At 42.7% G+C, this 23,082-nt stretch overlaps 1 protein-coding gene across 2 annotated transcripts in view; it reads left to right on the top strand.

Moving 5' to 3' along the window:
- Positions 1-23,082, top strand: part of CYP20A1 (cytochrome P450 family 20 subfamily A member 1) — a 160,004-nt gene that overhangs the window by 81,191 nt on the left and 55,731 nt on the right. For both annotated transcript variants that reach the window (XM_069226021.1, XM_069226022.1), the window contains exons 8-10: positions 205-259; positions 9,828-9,948; positions 10,458-10,569. In XM_069226021.1, the coding sequence (XP_069082122.1) occupies positions 205-259; positions 9,828-9,948; positions 10,458-10,569 (288 nt within the window). The remainder of the gene's footprint in view (positions 1-204; positions 260-9,827; positions 9,949-10,457; positions 10,570-23,082) is intronic.

Here is a 23,082-nt window from a genome sequence, read left to right as displayed (position 1 = left end):
TATGCCTAACTCCGTTGTTAGTTCTCTGGCTTCCTTTGTGAGATGTAGGGCTATCGACACAATATTACGTGTGAGTTCCAGTGTGCACCAGTGGTTAACTATGTTCTTATTTTGTAGGTTGTGTGACTTGCTGTAGGTGGTACACGGTGACGGAAAGGGCCTGTGTGAGCGCCTAACCTTTTTCTCCCCTTATCCCAATTATAGGTGCTGGAGGACAGCATGATCTTCTCACTGGCAGGATGTGTGATCACAGCTAACCGTAAGTAGCTGCCTCCAATTGCTGGGTGCGTTAGGCTCTATTTCTGTCCTCTTCCCTGCATCAGTTACTACATGCTCCAGGGAAGTGGCCCTATTGGCAGCTCATAGAGGGAAGACAGAGCGCTACAAAGCCGCGCTATGAGAATCCGGGCTGAGGTAATGATGGAAGAAAATAACAAGGAAGCTCAGCACGAGCTCTGTTTTCTTCTGATGTTTGATGCCTCCTGCATCAAAGCGAATATCACAGAACGATGCATTGATACTCTTTGGCACCACCTGGCATTAGCGAATATATAGGAACTGCTGGACTGCGATGGTGAGTTGTTCGCATTTAGGTATTTGTACAGCATTATGTTGTGAGGTCTGTATTTCATGGTCCCTTGCGAGTATTTATTTAGTGTTGTTTTTATCACACCAAACTTAAGAGGCCATATTGTGAAAAGTGAATACCCTTTTTCTGCAGTTAAGCGCATAAACCGAGCAGGTGAGTTAAAATGCTGGAGGTAGATGGTGTCCTCCATTGAGTTCATGCTCAGAGAAGTAGTTCCTATCCTGCAGACTAGTGGGGAAATTATGTAGTGAGAGAATGGAGAGCAGACAGTCCTGCAAGGGACAAGGCATTTACGGTGCAGCCTGGGTACAATACAGGTTCTTCATAATGTCATTCTGTTGATGCGTCCCTGATATACAAAGAATGAGTTACTGCCACTTGGGAGGGAGGTGGTCTCATCTATTATAAGGAGTAGTTGTAGGTTGAGATTGTGTGTTTTTTGGATGGCTCTTGATCAGTGGTGGCTGGTGACTGAAAGCAGTGGTGGGGCACAAATACAAGACGGGATTGCACCTTGTGAGTGAGCCTCACTACCCACGTATTTCCATTCACCTACTCACCCACTGCCTACTCATTTACTCATCCACATTGTCAACCACTGCCATTCACACAAATCTTATACACAGACACCCACATTTTCTCAGCCACTCTGTCAAGCCCTGCAAACACATTCAAACACACATTGCCTCACCCATCCAGTATCCAGCAGTTTCAGTGATAAAAGGTACACATTTATTTGAGCTGCAGATTACATGTTTAATATGATATATCACATCATTAGTCTGCAGAAGAAATAAAACAATAACTAGCCATGATAAATTACTGGAACCATTACTGCCTTTGAGAGAGGAAATCACCTACAGAGGCAGTGAAGGGAGAGGAGAGCTGAGAGAACAGATTTTTTTCTTATTGTCTGTAAAAAAGATAGAGCTCCAACTTACTTGTGTGCAGGGTTGTCTTTGGCATATTTATGACTTGAGGTCTTCAGGTCACACTCCTGTCTCCCAGAGAGCCCTGGATGAAGTTATTTATTGTATTTATTCCATTTCTCTGCCACATACTCCTTGCAATGCAGGAAAAGGGGATTTTCTTTGCGCAGTGCCACATTCTTTTAACAACATGTGACCTCTGGTACGTAGACCCTTCTGATCACACCCCACCATTTGAGTAAATAGGAAAAGGTGGAGAACAATATCGGAGTGGCATGAAGTTTTCAGAAACCCGGGCTGAACAAAAAACGCTCCAGGCTGTTTACTATCAGGGCTTCTGGTGGAGGAGGAGATAAGCCAGGGACGTCACTGCGTTTTGAGAAAACGTTTGCGTGGGCAAGCCCTGTCAGCCCTACTGTGCAGCTCTCAGCCACATACTGACGCAGGCGCAGTGGGGCTTTTCAAAGTGCACAACTTTCACTCGGAAACTGTTGTGCAGAAAATGTTTTACTTTCATCATGTAATTAAATATATGCTTCACTAGAGAGGCCAGGAAAGGCTAGGGGTGCAGCCCCTTAGCCCTTGAACACCAGCCGCCCCGGCTCTTGATGTTGCCTGATGTCGGATGGAGTGCAGTGTAGCTGAGTGATTTAAAGTTGTGGCCGTCGCACATTGTCCTCTCCACAGCATGTAGGAAATATTCCAGGTGGCAGCAGATGGGATAGCTACTGTTTGTTTTCAGCACTCTGTATTTTCTACCACCTCATGGCAGTGCCACTACACAGTCAGTGCTTTATTTTCCCCAGTGCAGTGCTGTACAGGCTGCCTCGGGCGTATCCTCACCCCCCACCACAAACCCCACAAATCTCAAGTTCTTTACTTGATGCTATAGAGACAACAAGTGCCTTTCTTATGGATTGCTATGCAAGTTTTCAGAATTAAGTACTCTGGGTAAGTTTCAGCAAGCCCAGAACGAAGAATATGTGCCCTCACTACTCGGGTGCTAGCTGCCAATTCATGCCTGCTCTGAGGAGAGGAGTTTGAAATTTCAGCTCCTTATTTCACTATAAACAGGCAAGAAATACTTTTCACCAGCACAGTCTATATTACAGAAGGGGCCACACAAGCGTCAGAAGCACTTTCAGTAATAGTGTAGTGCCCCAGGGGTGCATAAAGCACAATTGTAAACAGCCGCAGGCCATGCTCTGTGGGTTCTTTGGCCACACACTGCATGCAGCCAGCCACCATGCCGAAAGAATCCGCTAGCTCACTAGTTTTTTCTGAGTGCAGCAAGTGGCATAGGGGGACGCAGATTTGTTAAACAACACTCTTAGTAGCAACTCAAAAAAGCTGTTTCCAGTGGAAAGTGCAGCTCAACCATAACTAGAGTCAATATTCCTATTATATATGCACAATGTATATAGCCGTTTTCCTGGGAAGGCACACTGTTGGGAAATAAGGATTGGAGATTTAGGGACTCCTTTAGAGCGTGGCAGATGCAAGACATCTGCCAAAATGTATTGGATGTGCCATCCCCCCAAACCTTTAGTTTCCCTCGCTGTGTTGAACGTTATAAGCAACACCATCTTTCTCATGGCTGAGATTCTGCTGCCAGCGAAAATTCTTAACTGACAGCCAGATCACCACTGTACTGTGGGCTAATAGTTTGGCTTTACATGTTTCTGTTTGGGACATCCAAGGAATGCCTGGTGGTCTCAAAATGAAAAACAAATAAATTACCTAGGCTCACTGGAAGAAAACACCCAGCCACAGCAGCTTTGCTGTTTGCACAGAGATCTCCAAATGCCTGGCTGAGACTTAATGTTTCCCCTAAGTCAACCAACAGAAAATATCCATCCTCTGACTTAGCTGACAGTGGTCTGTACATCACATCTAAATGGACCCCTAGTTACTGTGTCTTTAGAAGTGAGTACGGACAAAGTGAATTTTTCCTGTCAGTTATGATGTCTTCTTTGCCATCAGCCTACATCTCTTGTTTGTGTGGTGTGACAATGTAAGCTCTAGTGAGTAGGTAATAAGCGTGCACAATTCCTGGGTATTCTCCACACACTGCTGCTAACTAGAATTTGCAACACATTCCTTTCAGCGCGATGAAGGAGTCACTTCTTTCCAGGTAAAAATATGTTTGAGGCATGTGTGGCTGTAAATACACATGCTTTGCATACTCCTGCCATCTAATGTTGGATCCGGATGTGTGAAAGTTGTTTTTCTTTGAAGAAGTCTTTCAAGTTACCAGGTACAGTGATTCCTCCCATTGGTGATAATGTGCATAGGCATCAACTCCATTGTTAGACTGTTTCCTCACATGGCGGATGAGAATGGAGTGTGAGATGAAGTGATAAGTGAAGAGATGCCAATGCATGAGAGGGAAAAATATAACAGGAGAATAACTGCAACGGCTACAGGTGTCTAGGGCAGCATTTCACCATTGTTGACAGCGGAAGGCTCTGGAGAAAATTGGCGGGCTGGGACATCCCGTGGCCACTGCTGGATATGTTTATTTTGTTTCACTCAGACATCTGGTTGCAGGTGGAATTGGGCACAGGCACATACCTCTCCAGGCGAATTACAACTATGAAAGGATTAAAATAGGGATACAAGTTGGCCCCCACCCTGTTCAGTCTTTATATGGCTAACCTGACGCAGAAACTAGACTCCTGCAACTCACATGCTTCCAGACTGCTCGTAAAATTATTTTATGAATTGAAAATAAATTGTTAACTTACACAAAAATGTAAGTTTACCCTTGTAAAGCAGACCCTTAAAATTTGGATGAGAAATGCCTGTGCACTCCCAGTGACCTGGCCAAAGAAGGAATGAAAGATCTGGTATTGGATCATAAATTCAACACTATTCCGAAGAGGGTCCCTCAAAGTGCATTTGGCCCAGGGCTTCAAAAATCATTAAGATGTCACCACTGTGTTTATAAGACTCTCAAATAATACTTTAAAAAAAGGCCGACCAAAAAACACAGTTGAAACCATTAGAACCTTTACATGAAACATTTAGAACCCTTACATAAAACAGACTGTTCATAAAGGACTCCAAAGGGCGCTAAAAAGATGCTAATGAAAGAAGCATCCAGGAAGTTAGCATTCATCAAACAAAACTATTGTGAGAAAGGTGACAAAACGGATAGAATATTGCCATATAAACTGAGGCAGGTCCAGGTGAGATACTATGTCACAACATTAACGGCATATGCCACACTGATATGACAAGTATGCTTAATACCTTCCTTTCCTATTTCCCAGAAATGTATCATTCACAAAATCTAGATCCTGGTACACAAGATCGCTACCTAGAATAGTTTAGTACTTATACTAAGACTTTAGTAACCTGGGGGTCACTTAATAGACCTTGCAGTGTTTGAAACACCAGTCACTACTGAATAGGTTTATGCACCAATAAAGGGCCAGCAACCCATAAAGCAGTAGACCCAAGTGGCTTTTCCGCCACTATCTGCAAAACAAATGCAGAGATATTAATACAACCAGTGGCTAAAATTTACAACCATCTTCTCACTTCTGACTCAGTAACAAATTCTGTGTTAAAATCAATAATAACAATTATTATAAAACAAAACAAATCCCAAGTTTGTACACTGTACTGCCCAGTAGTTTTGCCCACCTGTGATGTTACAATATTTACCTCCATTCATGTACGACTAATCAGTAATTCCAGTTTACCAATCAGAGTTTGTAAAGAATCACAACACAAGTGATAACACAAGGTTTGCAATAAATCTGATGACCGCCTCAGGCAAAGGCAAAAGAATGAATCTTCTATTGTTAGATGCCAAAAAAGCCTTTAATAGAGTTATTGGAGAGCCAGGGAAAAGACCCAGAGTAAAACAAAGAAAACATCAATAATACAAAAAATTGATCTTTGCAAATTTTGATGCACAGACTACAGCGAGTGAAGTAAATGGCAAACTCTCCTCGACTGTACAGTTAAGTAGAGGGACAAGGGCAAAAATACCCTTTACCCCTTTAATGTTTGCCTTAACAATGGAACCCCCATAACCCCCCCATTCCGCTTCACTATCTACTGCGACTTCCCCTCAGACATCAAACCAAGTCCTCAAATCCTCTAACATCCTCTATTACATCTCTTGAAAAACAGGTGTAACCTCTTATCTGTCTACCCTGAACCCATTACTACACAACCCAGGCATGGCATATTCAATGCAGGGTAACTAACACAATCCCCCACTATTAGCAGATCATCTCACTGATGGTGAGCTACTGACTACGGAAGTGCTCAGCCTCACACGCAACAACTTGTCTTGACTAACCCACTGGGCAGGATCGAGACATATATGACATAACAGTGGGAGAGAGAAGACCCAAATAAAGTTAACATTCCATCAGAAACAGAGATGTGAGGGCATTTATATGTTGTACTACTACACTATCAATCTGAGACAACAACATAAAAATCTCTCCGTTTGGAAACGGATCTTTATATAGATGAAACATGATGAAAGATTTGGGCAAAAGCCACTAAAACCTCTATCTGTATACGTAGAATGGCACCTGCCTCCAGTTAGATCAAAAGCAATATTTTGAGAATTAAACAGATGCTAGAAAGGCTGTGGAGAAGTTGGTGGTTTAGTGCATGTGTGATGGATATGCCCAAGTATTAGAAACATATACTCCTCACAATAAAGGCACAACAGGAATAACTTTACCACTAAACTCCACAATTGTATTACTTGGGGATCTTGGTGGCAATACTGTTTACGGACATACACCTTCATTATTGGGAACTCGACTAGCTATTGCTGTATTTGAAATCTTCAAATTACTTTCCCCCGTTACATTGTTAGTGGGGGGGAAAAGTGGCACATTTATGCAGTGGGAAAACTATGAGCACTTGTAAGTGATAGAGATAAACGTTTGAGAAAGTTTGGCTCCCATTTAAACCCTGCATGAAAACACAGAGCGATTGAAGGAGAGCCCATCAATGTCAGCTGTGCTGCAACGATCCACTGTATGTGAGATGTCTTCGTTGTCTGAAGATTAATCAGAAGAGGAATCCCTGCTTTGAGAACATATATAAGATTAAGTTGAGATATGTTGTAAAGCATTCTCTCTCCTCATAAGACTGAGAGAAAAGTAGATTTGGAAATAGGTACATACTGTGGTTGGTTCTTCCCTTCTTTCCCCATGTGGCTTAACATTTATTGTTGCTTGTACTATGTCTAACTGAGCTCTGTAAATGTGAAGGACAATTAACTTAATTGTTAAAACAAAGGTTAGAATCACCCTCAGGGCTTCTTTCCATTGGATGGCCAAATGTTTTTCACTTTTAAACATAAGCATTACTGACCTCGTTGAGCTCCTACTCAACAAATTTACCCGAAAGAAGTCTGTTAGCAAGTAGATTGTGTCTCCTTTTTTTGGCTGATATTTAGTCTTTTATTTTGTAATACTCTATGGTTTATCATGGCACTTTATGACTCTTTCACTGCACTCTGCAATTTTCAGTTTATTTTATGAACATGGTTTCAAACAATAACGGCCACATCTGAGCCAGTGAGAATGGAAACCGAAATGAATAACTTGTAGCTGCACAATACAGCTCTTGAGGATTTAACTGTTTTTTTTTTTTTCTTTTTCTGTGGATCTGCCAGAAAATTTTGGAAAAACTAGGGTGTTCAGTCTTTCTGAGGCGTCAGAATGGTCTCACCACGTTTGGGTCGGGTAACTTTTCCTTCGTTTTCAGAAGCACCTCATCTGCCTCGCCAGTAGACAGACCTCATCCATGACCAGAGAGAGATTGTTGACTTGAGTGCCTGGCTTCTGAGGGGGTAGCCTTTGCCACACCTACATCTCTTTTTTAAGAGAACTTGGATTATGTGGCAGAAACCTCTGCATCAGAACTCAGTACAGAGGTTATTGGAGGAAACGATGTCCCGGCACTGGTGAATAACATAATCTAATCGCCTTTTCAGTAGATCTCATGTCCTTTTTTGTTGTTTGGCTAAGCAAGAGGTGGACGATAGCTGCAAGACTTTTCTTGAAGTTATTTGAGCCATCTGGAACAGGCCTGGGCAGTCCTTCTCCATGACCACTGAGACGGTCAATAAATGTGTGATGGGTCTAAGGCTTTTGTTCCCTCTCGTTTGTCTCCCCCCACAATCTCTGGGAACCCAAACCTGCTCCTGGCCAAGTTGTTTCACAACACTTTTGAGTTGATTGACTCTTATAAGATTAAACTCCTATCATGGAGGACTTTAGTAGTCATAACAACAGCTAAGCACTAAACAAGCTACAAGTACTCAGTTCCTCTGAATCGTTCAACTATTTTTCACAAGGACATGCTGATTTTCAGGAGCAACCCTTCCATAAGCTCAAAAGTGACAACTGAGCTCCATCTGACTAGTGAGATTGTTTCGCTAACAGTTTTTTTCTCCACCTTTCCTCAGCGGATGAAACCTAGCACAATGGTCTAGTTGACCACATTCAGGAAGGTGCATTCTTCCATCAATTGTTCATGTCTTTTGGAAGCAGTGATACTGGTAAAGTAGTTGCCAAGGCCACCATTCACTGCAAGAGAGATTATGGGGGTGATTCTAATTCTGGCGGGCGGCGGAGGCCGCCCGCCAGAATTCCGCCCCCATAATACCGCTCCGCGGTCAGAAGACCGCGGAGGGTATTATGAGTTTTTCCCTGGGCTGGCGGGCGGTCTCCAAAAGACCGCCCGCCAGCCCAGGGAAAAACTCCCTTCCCACGAGGATGCCGGCTCGTAATCGAGCCGGCGGAGTGGGAAGGTGCGACGGGTGCAGTAGCACCCGTCGCGTATTTCAGTGTCTGCAAGGCAGACACTGAAATACCTTGCAGGGCCCTCTTACGGGGGCCCCTGCCGTGCCCATGCCATTGGCATGGGCACGGCAGGGGCCCCCAGGGGCCCCGCGACCCCCCCTACCGCCATCCTGTTCATGGCAGCTTTCCCGCCATGAACAGGATGGCGGTAGGGGGGGTCAGAATCCTCATGGCTGCGGAGCGCGCTCCGCAGCCATGGAGGATTCAAACGAGCAGCGGAAAGTCGGCGGGAGACCGCTGACTTTCCGCTTCTGACCGCGGCTGAACCGCCGCGGTCAGAATGCTCGTTGGAGCACCGCCAGCCTGTTGGCGGTGCTCCCGTGGTCGGTGGCCCTGGCGGCCACCGGCCGCCAGGGTCAGAATGACCCCCTATGTGGCTTGCCATTCACTGTTACAATTTACATAAATCCTAGTATCCTTTCAGGTCCCTGGTACACCCAGTCACTGCAACTATCTTCAAAAATATATTCTGAGCAGCTGTGTGTGCAACCCACATGTATTTTGCTGACACTACTATGTTATTTCCTCTAGCAGTGTAAGAATTTGGTAGGATGTTCTGAAGAAACCTTTTTCATGGTACAGCTTCACCTGCTGTTTTTCTTTCTTTTATTCGGTAGTAAAAGTGAAAAAGAGCCATGACTTACAGAAGTCAATTAATATTAGTACGTAGGTTCTTTGCAATATCCGTGACCTTTCCCCTCAGCAATAGGCTTAAACTGCCCATCAGCTATTTCCTTTGTTCATGAAGGGGACTGAATAGGTGGTGCATACATGCAGGATTGGGGTGTACTGCCTAAAACATACATGTGTTATTGTTTTAGCATACAAAGCCCTGTATTAACCGCTACAAAAACATTTTCTTGACCCTAAGGTGTTCTTAATACCATACCCACAAATTGATATAATACCCACGAATAGGAAAGAGCCTGTGGACTAACATTAGCAAAACTCAATTTTTGTCTGATCAAGTGATTTTTATTTCTTAAATTTCGTGAGTATATTTTACAATGTCTTCTGATCCTGGGCTTAACCTCTGTATTTACAAATCCCATTGGTGAGAGTTCTTGTAGGCGCTTCTACTGTTCTAGGGCAAACTGAAACACTCATGCTGTTCAAACACAGAGTTCCTTATTCAAATTATTTAGTACACTTGTCATAATTCTCTCAACGAGATTAATAGTTGTGCTGCGGAAAATTAACAGTTTTAGAATTTAAAGAAAAGTAGGTTGTATGCCTTTTGAGTATTGCAGTCCGTGTGGTATTTTTGTCTGTGTGTTTTTCTACCGAATTATGCAACGTCACTTTTTTCGTTGGAGGCACTTATCAAACTCGAATAGGTATAAAATATAATTCACCATTTTATAATGTGCATGACTTATTTGTAAGTGTAGATTAATGTGTTGCAGAAGGAGAACTGCATGCTGAACTCACTCTGCCTGTCATTTATACATTTTACAGTGTGTATTTGGGCTGTATATTTCCTCACCACATCGGAGGACGCTCAGGAGAAGCTTTACAGGGAGGTGACCCAAGTACTAGGCAAGGGACCCATCACACTGGAGAAAATTGAGCAGCTCAGGTATATATATGTTTCAACTACTTCAGCCCAACACCAGCTGTTTGCACTAGAGGGCCATTTGCTGGCTGTGAATGATGCCTATTCGTTTGCTTCCCTGAGACCCTTTTTCCAGTGTAAAGCTATGTCTTGTTTAAAGATAGTACACACACCAATTCCCTTTTCACCTATAACACCGTTTCTGCTGAGAGTTTTCATACTCAGTGTGACCCAAGGGCCATCATTTGCAATCAGTGTCTCCAACATTTTGTTGGTGTCATTTGACATCGACATAATGACGGTGCTTCTAACATGTAGAATATTCCATGTTCTATAGAGAGTGTTTCATTTACTGTAACACTTTTACAACCATGAGACAGCCATATTGGACATCGATTGACAGATAAACCAGGTCTAGCTTATTAATGAATGTGAAATAAGCATGGCAATGATAGTGACATGTTAGAGAATTGGCCTGATCTCACACAAACCCTTTTTCCAAACAATTAGCCATCTGAACTCCTCTCTTACAGGTATTGCCGGCAAGTCCTATGTGAGACAGTACGAACAGCTAGACTGACACCCGTTGCGGCACGGCTGCAGGACCTGGAGGGCAGAGTTGACCAGCATGTAATTCCCAAAGAGGTACAGCCTTTGGCTTTAAATATAATTTAAAAGAAAATACTGGTTTGTTTTGAGGGAGGCAGCAGCCATGACTTCACTGGCACACTGTGTCTTTGGGTCAGTGGAACTTGGGCCAGTGATATTCCAGAGATTTCCTCCATTCCATCCTGGACTGTGTAAAATGCATGACTCGTCCATGATGCTTTGCTTCCTTTGCAAATAATCCTTTGATTCTTTTGGTCATTACTTATATTTTAATTAGACTTGAGCGGATTCCACTCTTCTATGCAAAGTGTATACAGTGTATTCAAAATGTGACCAGTGTTATGAAGCGTTGCGTTTTCGTTGCTCCTCCTAATTTATCTAGAATGATCCAACATTTTGGAAAATTCATATCACCCTTGTTAGTTTATAGTGCACTGCAGTCCTCTTGTGCATTTGTGCTGTGGACCATGTGTAGTGCACATCCAGAAAAAAACTGAAATGTAATGCCTTACAGGTAAAATACCATATATATTGAAATCTTTCTAATGGCTTAATCATGTGAATGCCGATCTGTTATTCAAATTAAATTACTTCCTATTCAGAAATTTATGAGGGGAGAAACCAGTTTGCTCCAGTTGACTACAGTTGTGGTAGGGATTCAGCAAGCTGTTCATTATTCATTACCTCTCACTCTTCGGTGTTACCTGGTATAATTTTATTGTGTGCTCTTGAATGTTTCTTAAATTAGCTTTTTGAAAGTAGGAGCACCCAAGTTACCCCCGTTAGGATTTCAAATTTAAAATCACTTGTGTCTCACAATTTTTCAGTATAGATTTTTTAAAAAGTTGTTAAGAATCATTCTTGAACAAGGTCTGGTAGAACATTATCAATATCGTTTAGGTTCGTTTACTGATAGTTTATAGGGTTTTTGGAGGTTATGTAATCTTAGATTCTCTCTTTTGGAAGTTCAAATAGTGGATTTCATGGATTTTGTAACTCCGTGCGTCCACCTGCCTACAACCAATCTTAATAACATTTTCTAAAAAATGTGGATTTGACCAAACCGATTTTGAAGACTATTTGGTACAGAATTGTGCTAATGACGGCAGTTTAATCCATTGAAAATCAGTGTAGGGATCAAGATCAAGGTCCCTCCCTTAAAGTCCTGCAACCTTGGTGGAGTATAAATCAGAGCTCCTCTCATTTCAGGGTCTATAGCTTCTTGCATTTTCATAGTTGCTCAAGTGCATTGCCCAAAACTTTGAGAATTATGGGAGCAGGCTCACACAGTACTGTGGCTCCTTACTCCCTCTTTTATAATACAGATAGAAACATGCAGCATGTAAAAGGAGGATTCTTTTTTTTTAATTGTGCTTTTATTGCTTGTTAAGAGAACATACACATAGCGAATTACAACATCATTACAATGTTATATACAGGGGGCATATCGAGTAAATAGCGTGACACGTGTCCGTGCAAGTGGGCGACTAGGGTTCTAATCATTAAAAGAGGATATAACTGTTAATGCAGTAGGGGAGCACAAACAAACAAAAAAAGAGGACTTTACAATACTCAATGAGGTGTTGTAGGAGAGTTGAAGCGGACGTTATGAACAGATCCAATTTTTAATGGTGCAATTAACAACAAAAGGGAAACAAATGCAAAACTGCGCTTCTCCGCTTGTGGCATGGTGTGTCCTAAACTGCAAATAACAACGCAATTAATATAGTAGTGTAGGAAAGCCATTGGCCTATCCAAGGGGGAGAGGAGAGCCCATGTCCAATGTGCATGGTATACCTAAGGTATGGGTCGTCAGGAGAGACCTAAGGAAGGTCAGGTGAGTGAGGTGGAGAAGAAGTGGCATGTTAGGCGAGGCAGGGAGATGCATCATCCATAACGCAAGAAACCAGTGCCGCTTTGTTCAATGATAGTAGGCAGTCGCGAAGGGGTTGCCTTATGACCTTCAGGCTGGATGTCGGGGTTGGAGGGAGGCGTACAGCTCGCTCGTGGTATCACAGTATACCAAGCTGTTAAGCCACCTCTTGACCGTGGGCGTCCTCTACCCCAGTGTATTACGATTTTACACTTGGCTAGAAAGAGGGCCATTGCAGTAAATCGTTTAGTGCTTTTCCGAAGATCCTGTACGCAGCCCAACAATGCCAGGAGCAGGTCTGGGTTGGGGTCAACATCAGGCTTCTGGGCAGTCGGGAGAAGACCTCTCCCCAGTACAATGCAATGTGTCTACATGTCCATGTCATACGTATAAAATCTGCTCCTGCGATGTGGCATTTGGGGCAGTCAGATGGTCTTGTGTGGTTATATTTATGCTGATCGCTGGGGGTGAGATAAGCTCTTCACAGGAATTTGAATTGTATACATTTGTGACAGTGATTGGGTGAGACTGAACAAAGTTTATGTACAGCAGGCAGTCCATATATTGTCGGTCAGTGGGCGTCCCAGGTCCTTTTGCCAGTAGCCCCTGAGTTTCGTATCCTGGGCAGGCAGCAAGGCGACACTTGTATGATATAGTTGCGATACCAGCCAACCCCGCTACTATTATCAATCACTAGAGTTAAGGGGATGAATTTGTCCGGTGCTAGTGGTTGTGTCAGGATGTTTGCACGCAGAGAACTGTGAACACGGTGCTTTACAAAGCTATCCATCGTGGTGGCCGTGGTGAAGCTGGAGTATGTGGAGTGCATAAGGGCAAAAGTATGGAGGCCATAGCATGTCATGGTACTTTGAACCAGGGTTTCAGGGGTTATCCAACAACACTAGTGCTGGTGGGTATAGTAGCGAGCCTCCCAATATACCTTAAAGTTTTCGCCACGCCCAGCACGTGGTCTATAAAGTTTGTATGGCAATGGGGTCGAGGGAGGTCCCCACTGGGGATGCCGCCTTTTCTATTTTGGGTTTGGTATAAGGAAGTCTGGCGCCCGCATGGTACCAATGGTGCGTGAACGGACATTGCACTGCCAGGTAGTACAGGTGTAGATGCGGCACACCAAACCCACCTTTGTCATATGGGTGTACCAATGTGTCTCAGCTTACACGTGGGCATCTTCCCCACCCAAATAGACTTTAGTAGCTGGCCACTTAAGGTAGCGAAGAATGAGTTGGTGAGTAGCATGAGTATATTTAGAATGAAATAGAGAAAACTGGGAAGAACCACTAGTTTTATAATTGGGATTCGTCCTGCCATCGACAGTGGTAAACAAATCCATCTTTCCACCTGTGTGGTTAGTGTATCAATAGCGGGACTATAGTTTAACCACTCCACCTGTTCCCTGCCCCAATGTAGAAAGGTGCCTACATTTTTAAGCGGACCATGACACCAAGTCAGTGGGAATTCACATTCGGAGGGTATGGTAGCAGCAGTGAGGTAGGCTATTTCCGACTTGCAACAATTGATCTGCCGGCTAGAATGGCCTCAAAATCAGACCACCTCTCTAAGAATCGGGGCCAACCTGTAATCTGCAGCAGGATATCAAATGTGAAAAAATAAGGAGGGAGACCTGGTTTGAAGTGTAAGCCGCGGTGCATGTGGTCTTTCTGGAGGTGAGCCGTTAACCCTTATGGGTGCGATGGGGGCAGAGTATAAGAGGTTGATCAACAAGAGAAACTGTGAGGGATGCCTTGTTTGCGTAGAGTAGCCCTAAGAAAATGCCCATTTCAGGGAATCTAAAGCCTTCTCTACATGTAGAAGGTTTATCGCGGCTAAAACATCAGGGGAAATCCTGTTCAGGACGGAGAATACAGCACACAACTTTAAAGAGGTGGTTCGATGGAGGACAAATCCGAATTGTACTGGTGATATTATTTGTTCCATCGGGAGGGTCAGACGATTAGAGAGGACTTTGGCCAATATCTTCTTGTTGAAATTTAGGAGCGACAAGGGTCTATAAAATATGCAATATTGCGGGTCTTTGCCCGGTTTGAGGAGCAAGAATATTAGAGCTTTCATCATTTATGGGGGAGGGTACCAGGCTAAAGGGATTTTGCATGCATGTCTAGTTGCTGTGGTGCCAGAAGTTGCTTGAAGTATTTTTAGAACTCCCCGGCGAAGCCTTCTGTGCCATCCAGGGAGTCTATAGCTTGCTTGCATGATTTCCTCACTAGAGAAGGGTTCGCTAAGGAAATGTCGTTGGGAAGTGGCTAGCTACACCATGGTTATCTTCTGTAAATATGCTGCCTTGGGCCGATGCATCTGTGGAGAGTTGAGTGGCATATAGTCGGGTATAATATTGAAGTAGAATCAACAGAACATCCTCATTAGAGGTCACTTTTGACCCCTCAAGAGATATAATTCAGCTGCATAGGAGGAGCCCCTTGGTTGCAAGAGTTTGGCCACTGTACATCCCGGATGTTCACTCTCTCCATATCTGCAGGCCCTGGCATATTTCCCTGAGAACAGAACCTTGTGTTCAGCTAGATCGCAATATTCTGTCTGCAGGGTTGTGTGCTTAAGCAATTGCGGGTCACAAGGTTGTTGGACATTGACCAAGTCCTTCTCAATCAGGTCTCTCTCCATGCGAGCTAGCTTTCTTTACATGTCCGACAACACTCATGAATGCTTAGAGATGTACATGCCTCTAATATATGTTTTGAATGCCTCCCAGAAAGTGGCCTATGTTTCCACTGAGCCCTCATGAAGTTGGAAGTAGTCCACCACTGCCATGTGCAATTTGGAGCGAATAAAAAGGAGGATTAGATGACAGGAAGTAGGCAAAAACATAATCTGATATTTATACATCACTTCAATCCAAAGCGCTTTACTGAGAACATTGTTATGCGCAATTATTGAAAATTGTCACTTATTTAACCAACCTAGAATGATGAAAGGCTGATTCGTCCTTGCTAGGATTCATAATTTGGGCCAGGCCCTACTTCCAACCCCACCCCATGGACAACCAAGCCCCCTCTGTGCGAGTCCTTTCACCGGGCTCGAAGTGCGGTTGGACACAGGGCCTGCGTGCAACACCCCCCTGGTGATCAAACCCCCCTCCACCCAAGTTCGCATGTGTGTGGTTGTTGACTGTTTTTGTGTTGTTGTGTGTGTGGTTAACAGACACGCACCCCGAAATGTGTTTCTCTGTACAGTGGTGCCTCTGCAAAAATACACGGGGGCTGCTGCAGCACGGTGCCACAAAAGTAAAATTTGTCCTTTAGGACCCCCTCCACATTTTGTCAGGGTGCCAGGGGTACCCCTACCTTGTCCACTTACGCTTTATTTTCCCTAAAATGGTTGCTGCAACATTCACCTCTTTGTTGTGGCCAGCCAATGAGATGCATACTTTGAGCTAGCAGTATTTTGCAGAAGTAGTGCAAGGGTACCGTGACGTGAAATAGCTATAATTTGCAAACCTTAATCTCTCAAAAATGACTAAACCGATCTACACAAAAGCACGCTTTTCAGGACCAGGATCAGACTTTCTGCCAAATTCGGTTTAATTCCAGTCAGCCGTTTTGGCTGTAGCTGTGTCTAAAGTTCCAATGGGAAATTCTGCGGGGGAAACACATTTGGGGACCACCCTTTTTCTCTTGCCCCACTTGGTGAATCACCCTGAATCTTTTTCCAGGAAGGAGCTGAAGTGGATGAATTCCTTTTAAAAAAAAATGTTTTAAATGGTTTTTTTTTAAGTTTTGTTTCATCAAACGGCCCCAGTGTTATTAGCAAACCAAAAAGTCAATTTCCTAGGGAAACCCTGTCCTAACTAACTGCATGGTGGAGAGTGCCACCGTGTAACATACCTTAGTAACAACTGCATGATTTATGTTGACACTTTAGCACGTGCATCCATTAATTGCACCATTATAAAAAGTGTGGAGATACTTTTATATGCAATCCTTAAGGTCCTATAAAGTGATGTCTTATGAAGTAATAACATCAAACACAAATAGTGCAATTGTGAACCAAATTTATACCAACATACGTAGTAAAAATAAAGTAAAACATTTCATACATATATATTTCAATGTTCCTGATCATTGCTCTACGTAGTTACATATAACTAAATAGCTTTCCTAAAATGATAATTGCTTTGAATACATTATATGTTATCATAACTCTAACATGGATAAATAAATGATGCCGTTTTTATACAATAATGGGAAATTCAGTTTCAGTCTTATGCTCTATTTATATACATATTTTTATGTCGCAGTCGTCAATTAAAGCCATTTTAATTTAAAAAAAAAATAAAAAAAAAAAGACTTTTGGCTTTCACATAAAGTGTGAATATAAATAGACATGTCATTCAGTTAATGATCACCACTTGTGAAATGGTCTGTTCTGTTTGCTTTCATATCTGATTTTGTAGCACAGATGTATGTATGCAATTAAAACATTGTCGTTTAAATATTTCCTGCCTTTACTTAAGTGAAAAGGTTTGTTTTATATACACTGAGCATACTTTAGAAATTGTTCAGCCTTTTGCTGTCAAGTAAGTTTGAACTTTCTATAAGAACTGTAATATTTCCAAAATTACATTTAATGTGTCAGCATTTGGCCTGCACAGATGATGAGCTGTGGACTCTCGACCTTTTCTCAGCATGTGGAGGACGGCTAACATTAATCATGACACCCTAGGCATTGAAATACTTACCAAGTTTAGTGCTGCTTATACACAGAGCTGCGAAACGTCGTTCCTTCGTTCTTGGATTGGAATCTTCTATTCTTTGGAATTCATCGAGTGCATGGCTTCCCAAGGGGCCTCCAAGCGCTGGTAATAAACCTCAGCTGACGGTACTGCTCACATGTATGCATGAATGATGTGTGTTGGGAGTGTACTCCAGAGTTTAGGCGCCAGATATGCAAAAGTACTTCCTCTGCATCTTGTTTTCCTGACCCCTGGGGCCAGAAATAGATTAAGACCCTCAAAACGTAATAGCCGTCTCTGTGTATAACGAGTTACCAGGCGCTAGGTGAGCTGTTGATCTTTTTTAATTGCTCAATAGACCAGACAGATTTAAACTGGATTCTCTTCTGGATTGGCAGCCAATGCATGGCGGCTAATGCGGTGCTGCTGACTTAAACTTGGAAACTTTGTAAAGAATCCACGCAGCGACATTCTGGTTTACCTGCTGTCGATTAGTCACATATTTGAGACTGCCTAGGTAGAGGAAGTTTTCATTATCCAGATGTGAATTGATTAGTCCCTGTACCACCGCTTTTCGGAGTGGGGCTGTTTGCCAGTTTGACATTTGTCTTTCAGTTCGTAAAAGTCCAAAACAGCAACCGGGCAATTTCTTTGCTTGAACCTCCATCTGTCATCTATCCAGTATCCAAGTGTCTTAGATGTAGGGGAGGGTGAGGGAAGTGAACTGAAACAATCAGGCCAGTTGAGTTCCAACCAGCAGGAGGGGTTGTTTCCTACGACTAAGACTTCTGTTTTATCCCCATTCAGTTTCAGACAACTGGCAGACTTCAAATTAGTTACTTGTCCGAGACATGTGTTCAATTGACTGGATGTTTTGTTAGTGTCTGTGTTGAGTGAGATGACTGTGTGTCATCTGTGGAGGAAATTAGAGCAAGACCGCAAGCTTGCACTATTTCTCCCAGTAGGCATACAAAGAGATTGAAGAAAGTGGAACTTAATGAAGAACCCTGTGGTACTCCACACTTCAGTGCGTAGATTGCGAGGAGCGATGAATCTTCCTGAACCTGAAAGCTTCTGTGCTCCTAGAAGGCTGCAAGCCATTACAGAGCATCTCTGACAATTTCTGCCTCTGCTAGCATTTGAATTAGGACAGGATGGGAGTGGTGTTGAAGGCTTTAAGTTTTTTTGTTGCCACTAATAGAGCAGTTTCTGTACTGCTGCCTGGCCTGAACCTTGCTTGGGTTGAGTGTAGTCAGGGCTCGAAAAAACTACTTGACCACTCGCATTTGCAAGTCTTATTTGATCAGGTCCAGCTATTTTTAATACTTACTCTTCTGGTGAGTTGACACTGAAAAGGTGTTCTGTTCAGTTGAAAAGTGGAGGTGGCAATAAAAGATACCTTTAAATCTTGTTCTTATGTCACATTTGATCTGTGTTCACAGCCAGAGGTCAAAAGTCAGTTTTTCTTACAATTAATATTTCCTTCTGACTGCAGCGTTCCAGGACTTTGGAAGGTGAACTGTGTGACCTGTTATGTAGAATGTAAAATAAATGGATATAGGGTGTAGGGGTTTTCCTAAAACACATTTAAATGACTAAGTCAACTGTGCAAACAATTCAAAATATATTTCAGTAGTTGTGAAAACCCTTTTTTATATTTCTGTATGATGAAAAAAATATTTTAATAGGATGAAAACAAATCAGAATATTGTGTTGATGTGCGAAGGATACGTTTTCTGAAACCCAGTTTTCAAAGATTATTAATACACTGTATAGTTTTATCAGTAAAGCTGTGAGTTAGTGGAGAGGTTTTTAGACATTTCTTGGAAAGTTACTGTGTGTAGATGACAATACGTTACCACATGGTTTAGTAATACATATTTAAATTGAGTGTTTAAACAAACTGACAAACACTACTGCCCTGATGGCAATGTTGTTAGTAAACTAAAAGAAGTCCTAGGTTATGTGTCCTAGACGTCATGGGTATGTGGGCTAGATTATTGTGAAGCATGCAGCAAACTTTAGTCTACGTAATCAAACAAAAGAGGGTATTTTGTACTGCAGTATGCTGAGCTCATATTTGAAGGTGCAGTCATACGTAAGAATGAAGAAAAAGGCGACTGTAAACTATTTGCCTAGGATTACACAATTTAAGACCCGTTTACGGGTCAAGTACATTACAGTTAGATCGAGCAGATTATTTAAGTTACTCGACCTGCAGGTCTAGTAACATTTTTATGATTTTTAGAGCCCTGGTGTATGATGGTGTAAGCCACCAAAAAGGCTGGCAGATGCCTATTGGCATGCTTTGCCAGGGTTTTGTTAACCCCCAGTAGTAAGGAAATGGGATGACACTCCTCTGTGCTGAGGGGATCTGCTGAGGGCTTCTTCAGGAGGGGTTTGACCAAGGCATGTTTCCATGCCAAGAGCACTGTGCTGCTATGTGCTGAGTGGTAAATATGTCCGTCAATATGACCAAGACTCCTTTCCTTAGTATATAAGGGGCTGCTGGGTCAAGTGGCGAAGGAAGGTCGGTAGTGTGGTTTTAGCCGCTGTTGCAGCGACCGGTGTTGAGCTTAGGGTGACATTTTTGGGCAGGGCTAGCAAACTGTTGTTCATCTTTCCTAGGAAAAAGTTTGCAAGCATGTTGCAGCGTTCTCTAAGGGAGTGGGACAGATTTGATTCTTAGCTGGCTTCATAAGGCTATTTACCAGTTTAAATGATTCTTTTGAAGAGTTTGGGGCATTTTCTATTTGGGCATTGAAGTAAGAGATTCTTGTTTCTCTTATTATGTATTAATATTTTTTCTTGGATTCCCTGTATAATGCCTTGCTGAGCCCATTATATGTTTTTCTTTAGTCTCTTTCTGATTTTGTTTGTTTCCTTTTTTAGTTCCAATAGATTTTCTGAGAACCATGTAGCACGTCCTGCCGAATGACATGGCCCCCGGGGCTTCATGGTGATCAGGGCGTCCAGAGAGCCTTTGAGACAGTTCTCAAACTTTGTTATATCTCTCACCAATTTCCCTTTCAATACTTGGGGTGGACTCAGCTACAGAGCTTTCCCAACTTATGGTATCTAGTTTTGACCAACATCATTTTAGCTTGGTGAAAATGAGTGATTTAGCTTTATGCAGGAATGTGCGCAGGGAAAAGGGTACTAAGTGGTGGTCCGACCTGTATATTGGGATGGGTGTATCTGTTTTGAGCTCATTGATATTAGAGAAGATAGGGTCCAGTAGGTGGCCCAGTGTGTGGGTGGGCTGCCTTATGAGTTGAGTCATCTGTATGGCCGCCATATCGTGAATACGTTTTTAAAAAAAATGTTTTCATTTCTATCATTGCCAAAATGTAAATTGAGATCACTCAATAATGTGAAATTAGACTTCTGTAGGCTAAGTTTAGCTATTACTTCTGGAAACGTCTGGCTAAATGCTGAGGTTGGGCCTGGGGGATGATATATCAATATACCCGAGAAGGTGAAGGTGGCTGAGAGCTTGAATGAGAAAAGCAAACATTCGCTTCCCGGAACCTTTATAGGAGTGAATTGCCCTTTTAGTGTATCTTAAGAAATGATGGTTATGCCATCTCCCCATCTATCTTCGTGGTTGCACAATCTACCGGTGCAACATCTTGAGGCTTGAATCCTGCGTTGGATTTCTTTCACTGTTAATCAGTTTGAGGGAAAGGGGTACTTTTCAAATACAGATTACAATCCACTGGTTTATAATACATACATACTCACGTTCACCAGGAATTGCATACTCTAAATGTAAATATTAGATTGTTCCAAAACCAAAATGTTTAAATTACAATCGGCAATTTCGGTACTACCGCAGTAGCTTATGCTCTGCATTTGGACACATGAATCTGGTTGTGTATAAATTACCAGATATTGGAAGGTATCATTTATGGGTGCTACTGATATACTAATTATTGCCAGTGTTGTTTATTCCAGTCCATGTGTAGTGAGGGTAGGGACCAGCTCTGTTAATTGATTAATAAATGTTAGTATATAGTATTGATATTTTTTTAACTTACATGGAACACGTAAAAAATATTTAAAATATTTATTCTGTATGACCCTTCATATTCAATAATCCACTTTGGTAGGCTCAATCAAGAGAAACTAGCTAACAATATGGTTATGCAAATTTGTAACCAGCTATTTTAAAAATAATTCAGCACAGAACTATAATTTAATGCTCTGCCATTGTAGCTATAGCTAACATAAGGCTATGTTCAGTATTACCTACTGTACAGAACTTAACACAGACGTCTGACACTGCCTGTAAAGGAATAGCCAAATTGATATGCAATGTCTACTTTAGTTCTTTATTAAAGACTTGGGAAGCCTGATTCATGGATCCCTTAGCAGAACGAAGGATTAGAAGAATATAACAGTAGGTTCCTTGAACTTCTAGTGGCCCCCCGCACAGCTCTTTTCAAACTCATGTACATTATAGAGGCATCTGTTTCTTAAAGTCTGTAGCAGGCTTTGGGCTTGTGAAGTCACTCTGTTATCAAGTATTACTGCTTTATTGCTCTTGCAGAGTTTGTTAATGGTAATCTTTATTTGGGATCCTGCACAAGCAGACAAGTGGCTGGTTACTCTCAGGTTAGCCCCAGCTCTCTTCCAAGTTTTCTTCAGTACCTCCTGCTGCCTTAGGTTGGAAGAGAATGGAAAAAAAAAATCTAGCTTCTCTGCGTTTGGATGTGACCCTTCTCTCCCTATTTGTGGCAACTGGTTTCTTGAAATCTTTTGGCTCCCGCACAAATGTAGATTTTGATGGATATTTCTAACGACAGATTCCTCACTTTAGAAAACTCTCCAGATCCCCAGACTGGTTTTGGAAAATAATTTGCAGCTCTGTGGTGCTCTGTACTATTGTGGAAGTGATGGAGCGAAGTCACAAAAGTGCCATCTCTGTTGACTGGTGTCAGTTCCTTTCTTTCTGTGCCTTCAGATGCAGATTCGAAACTCCACTCCCAATTTTGTTGGCCTTCAGATGACTCCTGAAAATACAATCATAATCCAGTGTGCTATGGAACGATGTCCCCTCCTAAGCCTGCAGTTTTCAAACTGTGCTGCAACTGCAGAAAACAGCTGTCGGTCACATGCCTGTATGAGATGTGGCTCTGATGCTTGGGCTTGTGACACTATTTCAAGTTTAACAACATGGGTGCTCTCATGCACCCAGAAGCGATCCAGGACCAAGAAGATATGTTGTAAATTCCAGAACACAAGTCTTACTAGGCCTCATGTATGTCCTGCTCCTCCTGCAAATCGTGGATTCTGCTATGAGATGTCAACTTTGCTGTAGAAGTCCTCCAGTGAGGTCAAAATTGAAGTCCAGACTCAAGTCCATGAATGGGAAGCAGAACTTGACCCCATCTTGCCCCCTTCTATCCAAAGAGAAGGCTGAGGGTATCACAATATCAGTCGGTTTCTTGCTAGATCTCTAGTTGCAGAGCCCATCCCACAAATGATCCAGTTGTTCCTTAGATTTCCCGCCTTTAAGCAGTCCATGCTACAGATATTTGGTGTTTTTCTATTTCCCTCTGGTGTGCATTCAGGCCCCAAGGATCTGCGGGGCCTCCAGTCAGGTTACCACCGAATAATCAACCCTCCACACAGTTTAACCCCCTTGGGCCTGTACAGGCACCATATTAACTCTTATGCAATCATCCAACCTGGCTATAGACCTACACCAGTCCTTCCATCGTCTACACACGAGGGTGACACAACCAGTGTCTGAAGAGGAGCCCATGCTGATTCAGTTTTCTGGCCCTGAACCGATTTCAGCCCGTTCCCAACTGATGTCACACTTCAAGATTACTTAACTTCAACCCGTCACCATACAGCCTGACTCTGATCCATTGCCTGTACCAGAGCAGAATCATCACAAAAGGCTACACTGTCTTTTTGGCTCCAACACTGATCAAAGATT

The sequence above is a fragment of the Pleurodeles waltl genome, chromosome 3_1, assembly GCF_031143425.1.
Source record: "Pleurodeles waltl isolate 20211129_DDA chromosome 3_1, aPleWal1.hap1.20221129, whole genome shotgun sequence".
Taxonomy (NCBI): Eukaryota; Metazoa; Chordata; class Amphibia; order Caudata; family Salamandridae; genus Pleurodeles; species Pleurodeles waltl.
This window is presented reverse-complemented; position numbering and strand designations above follow the sequence as displayed.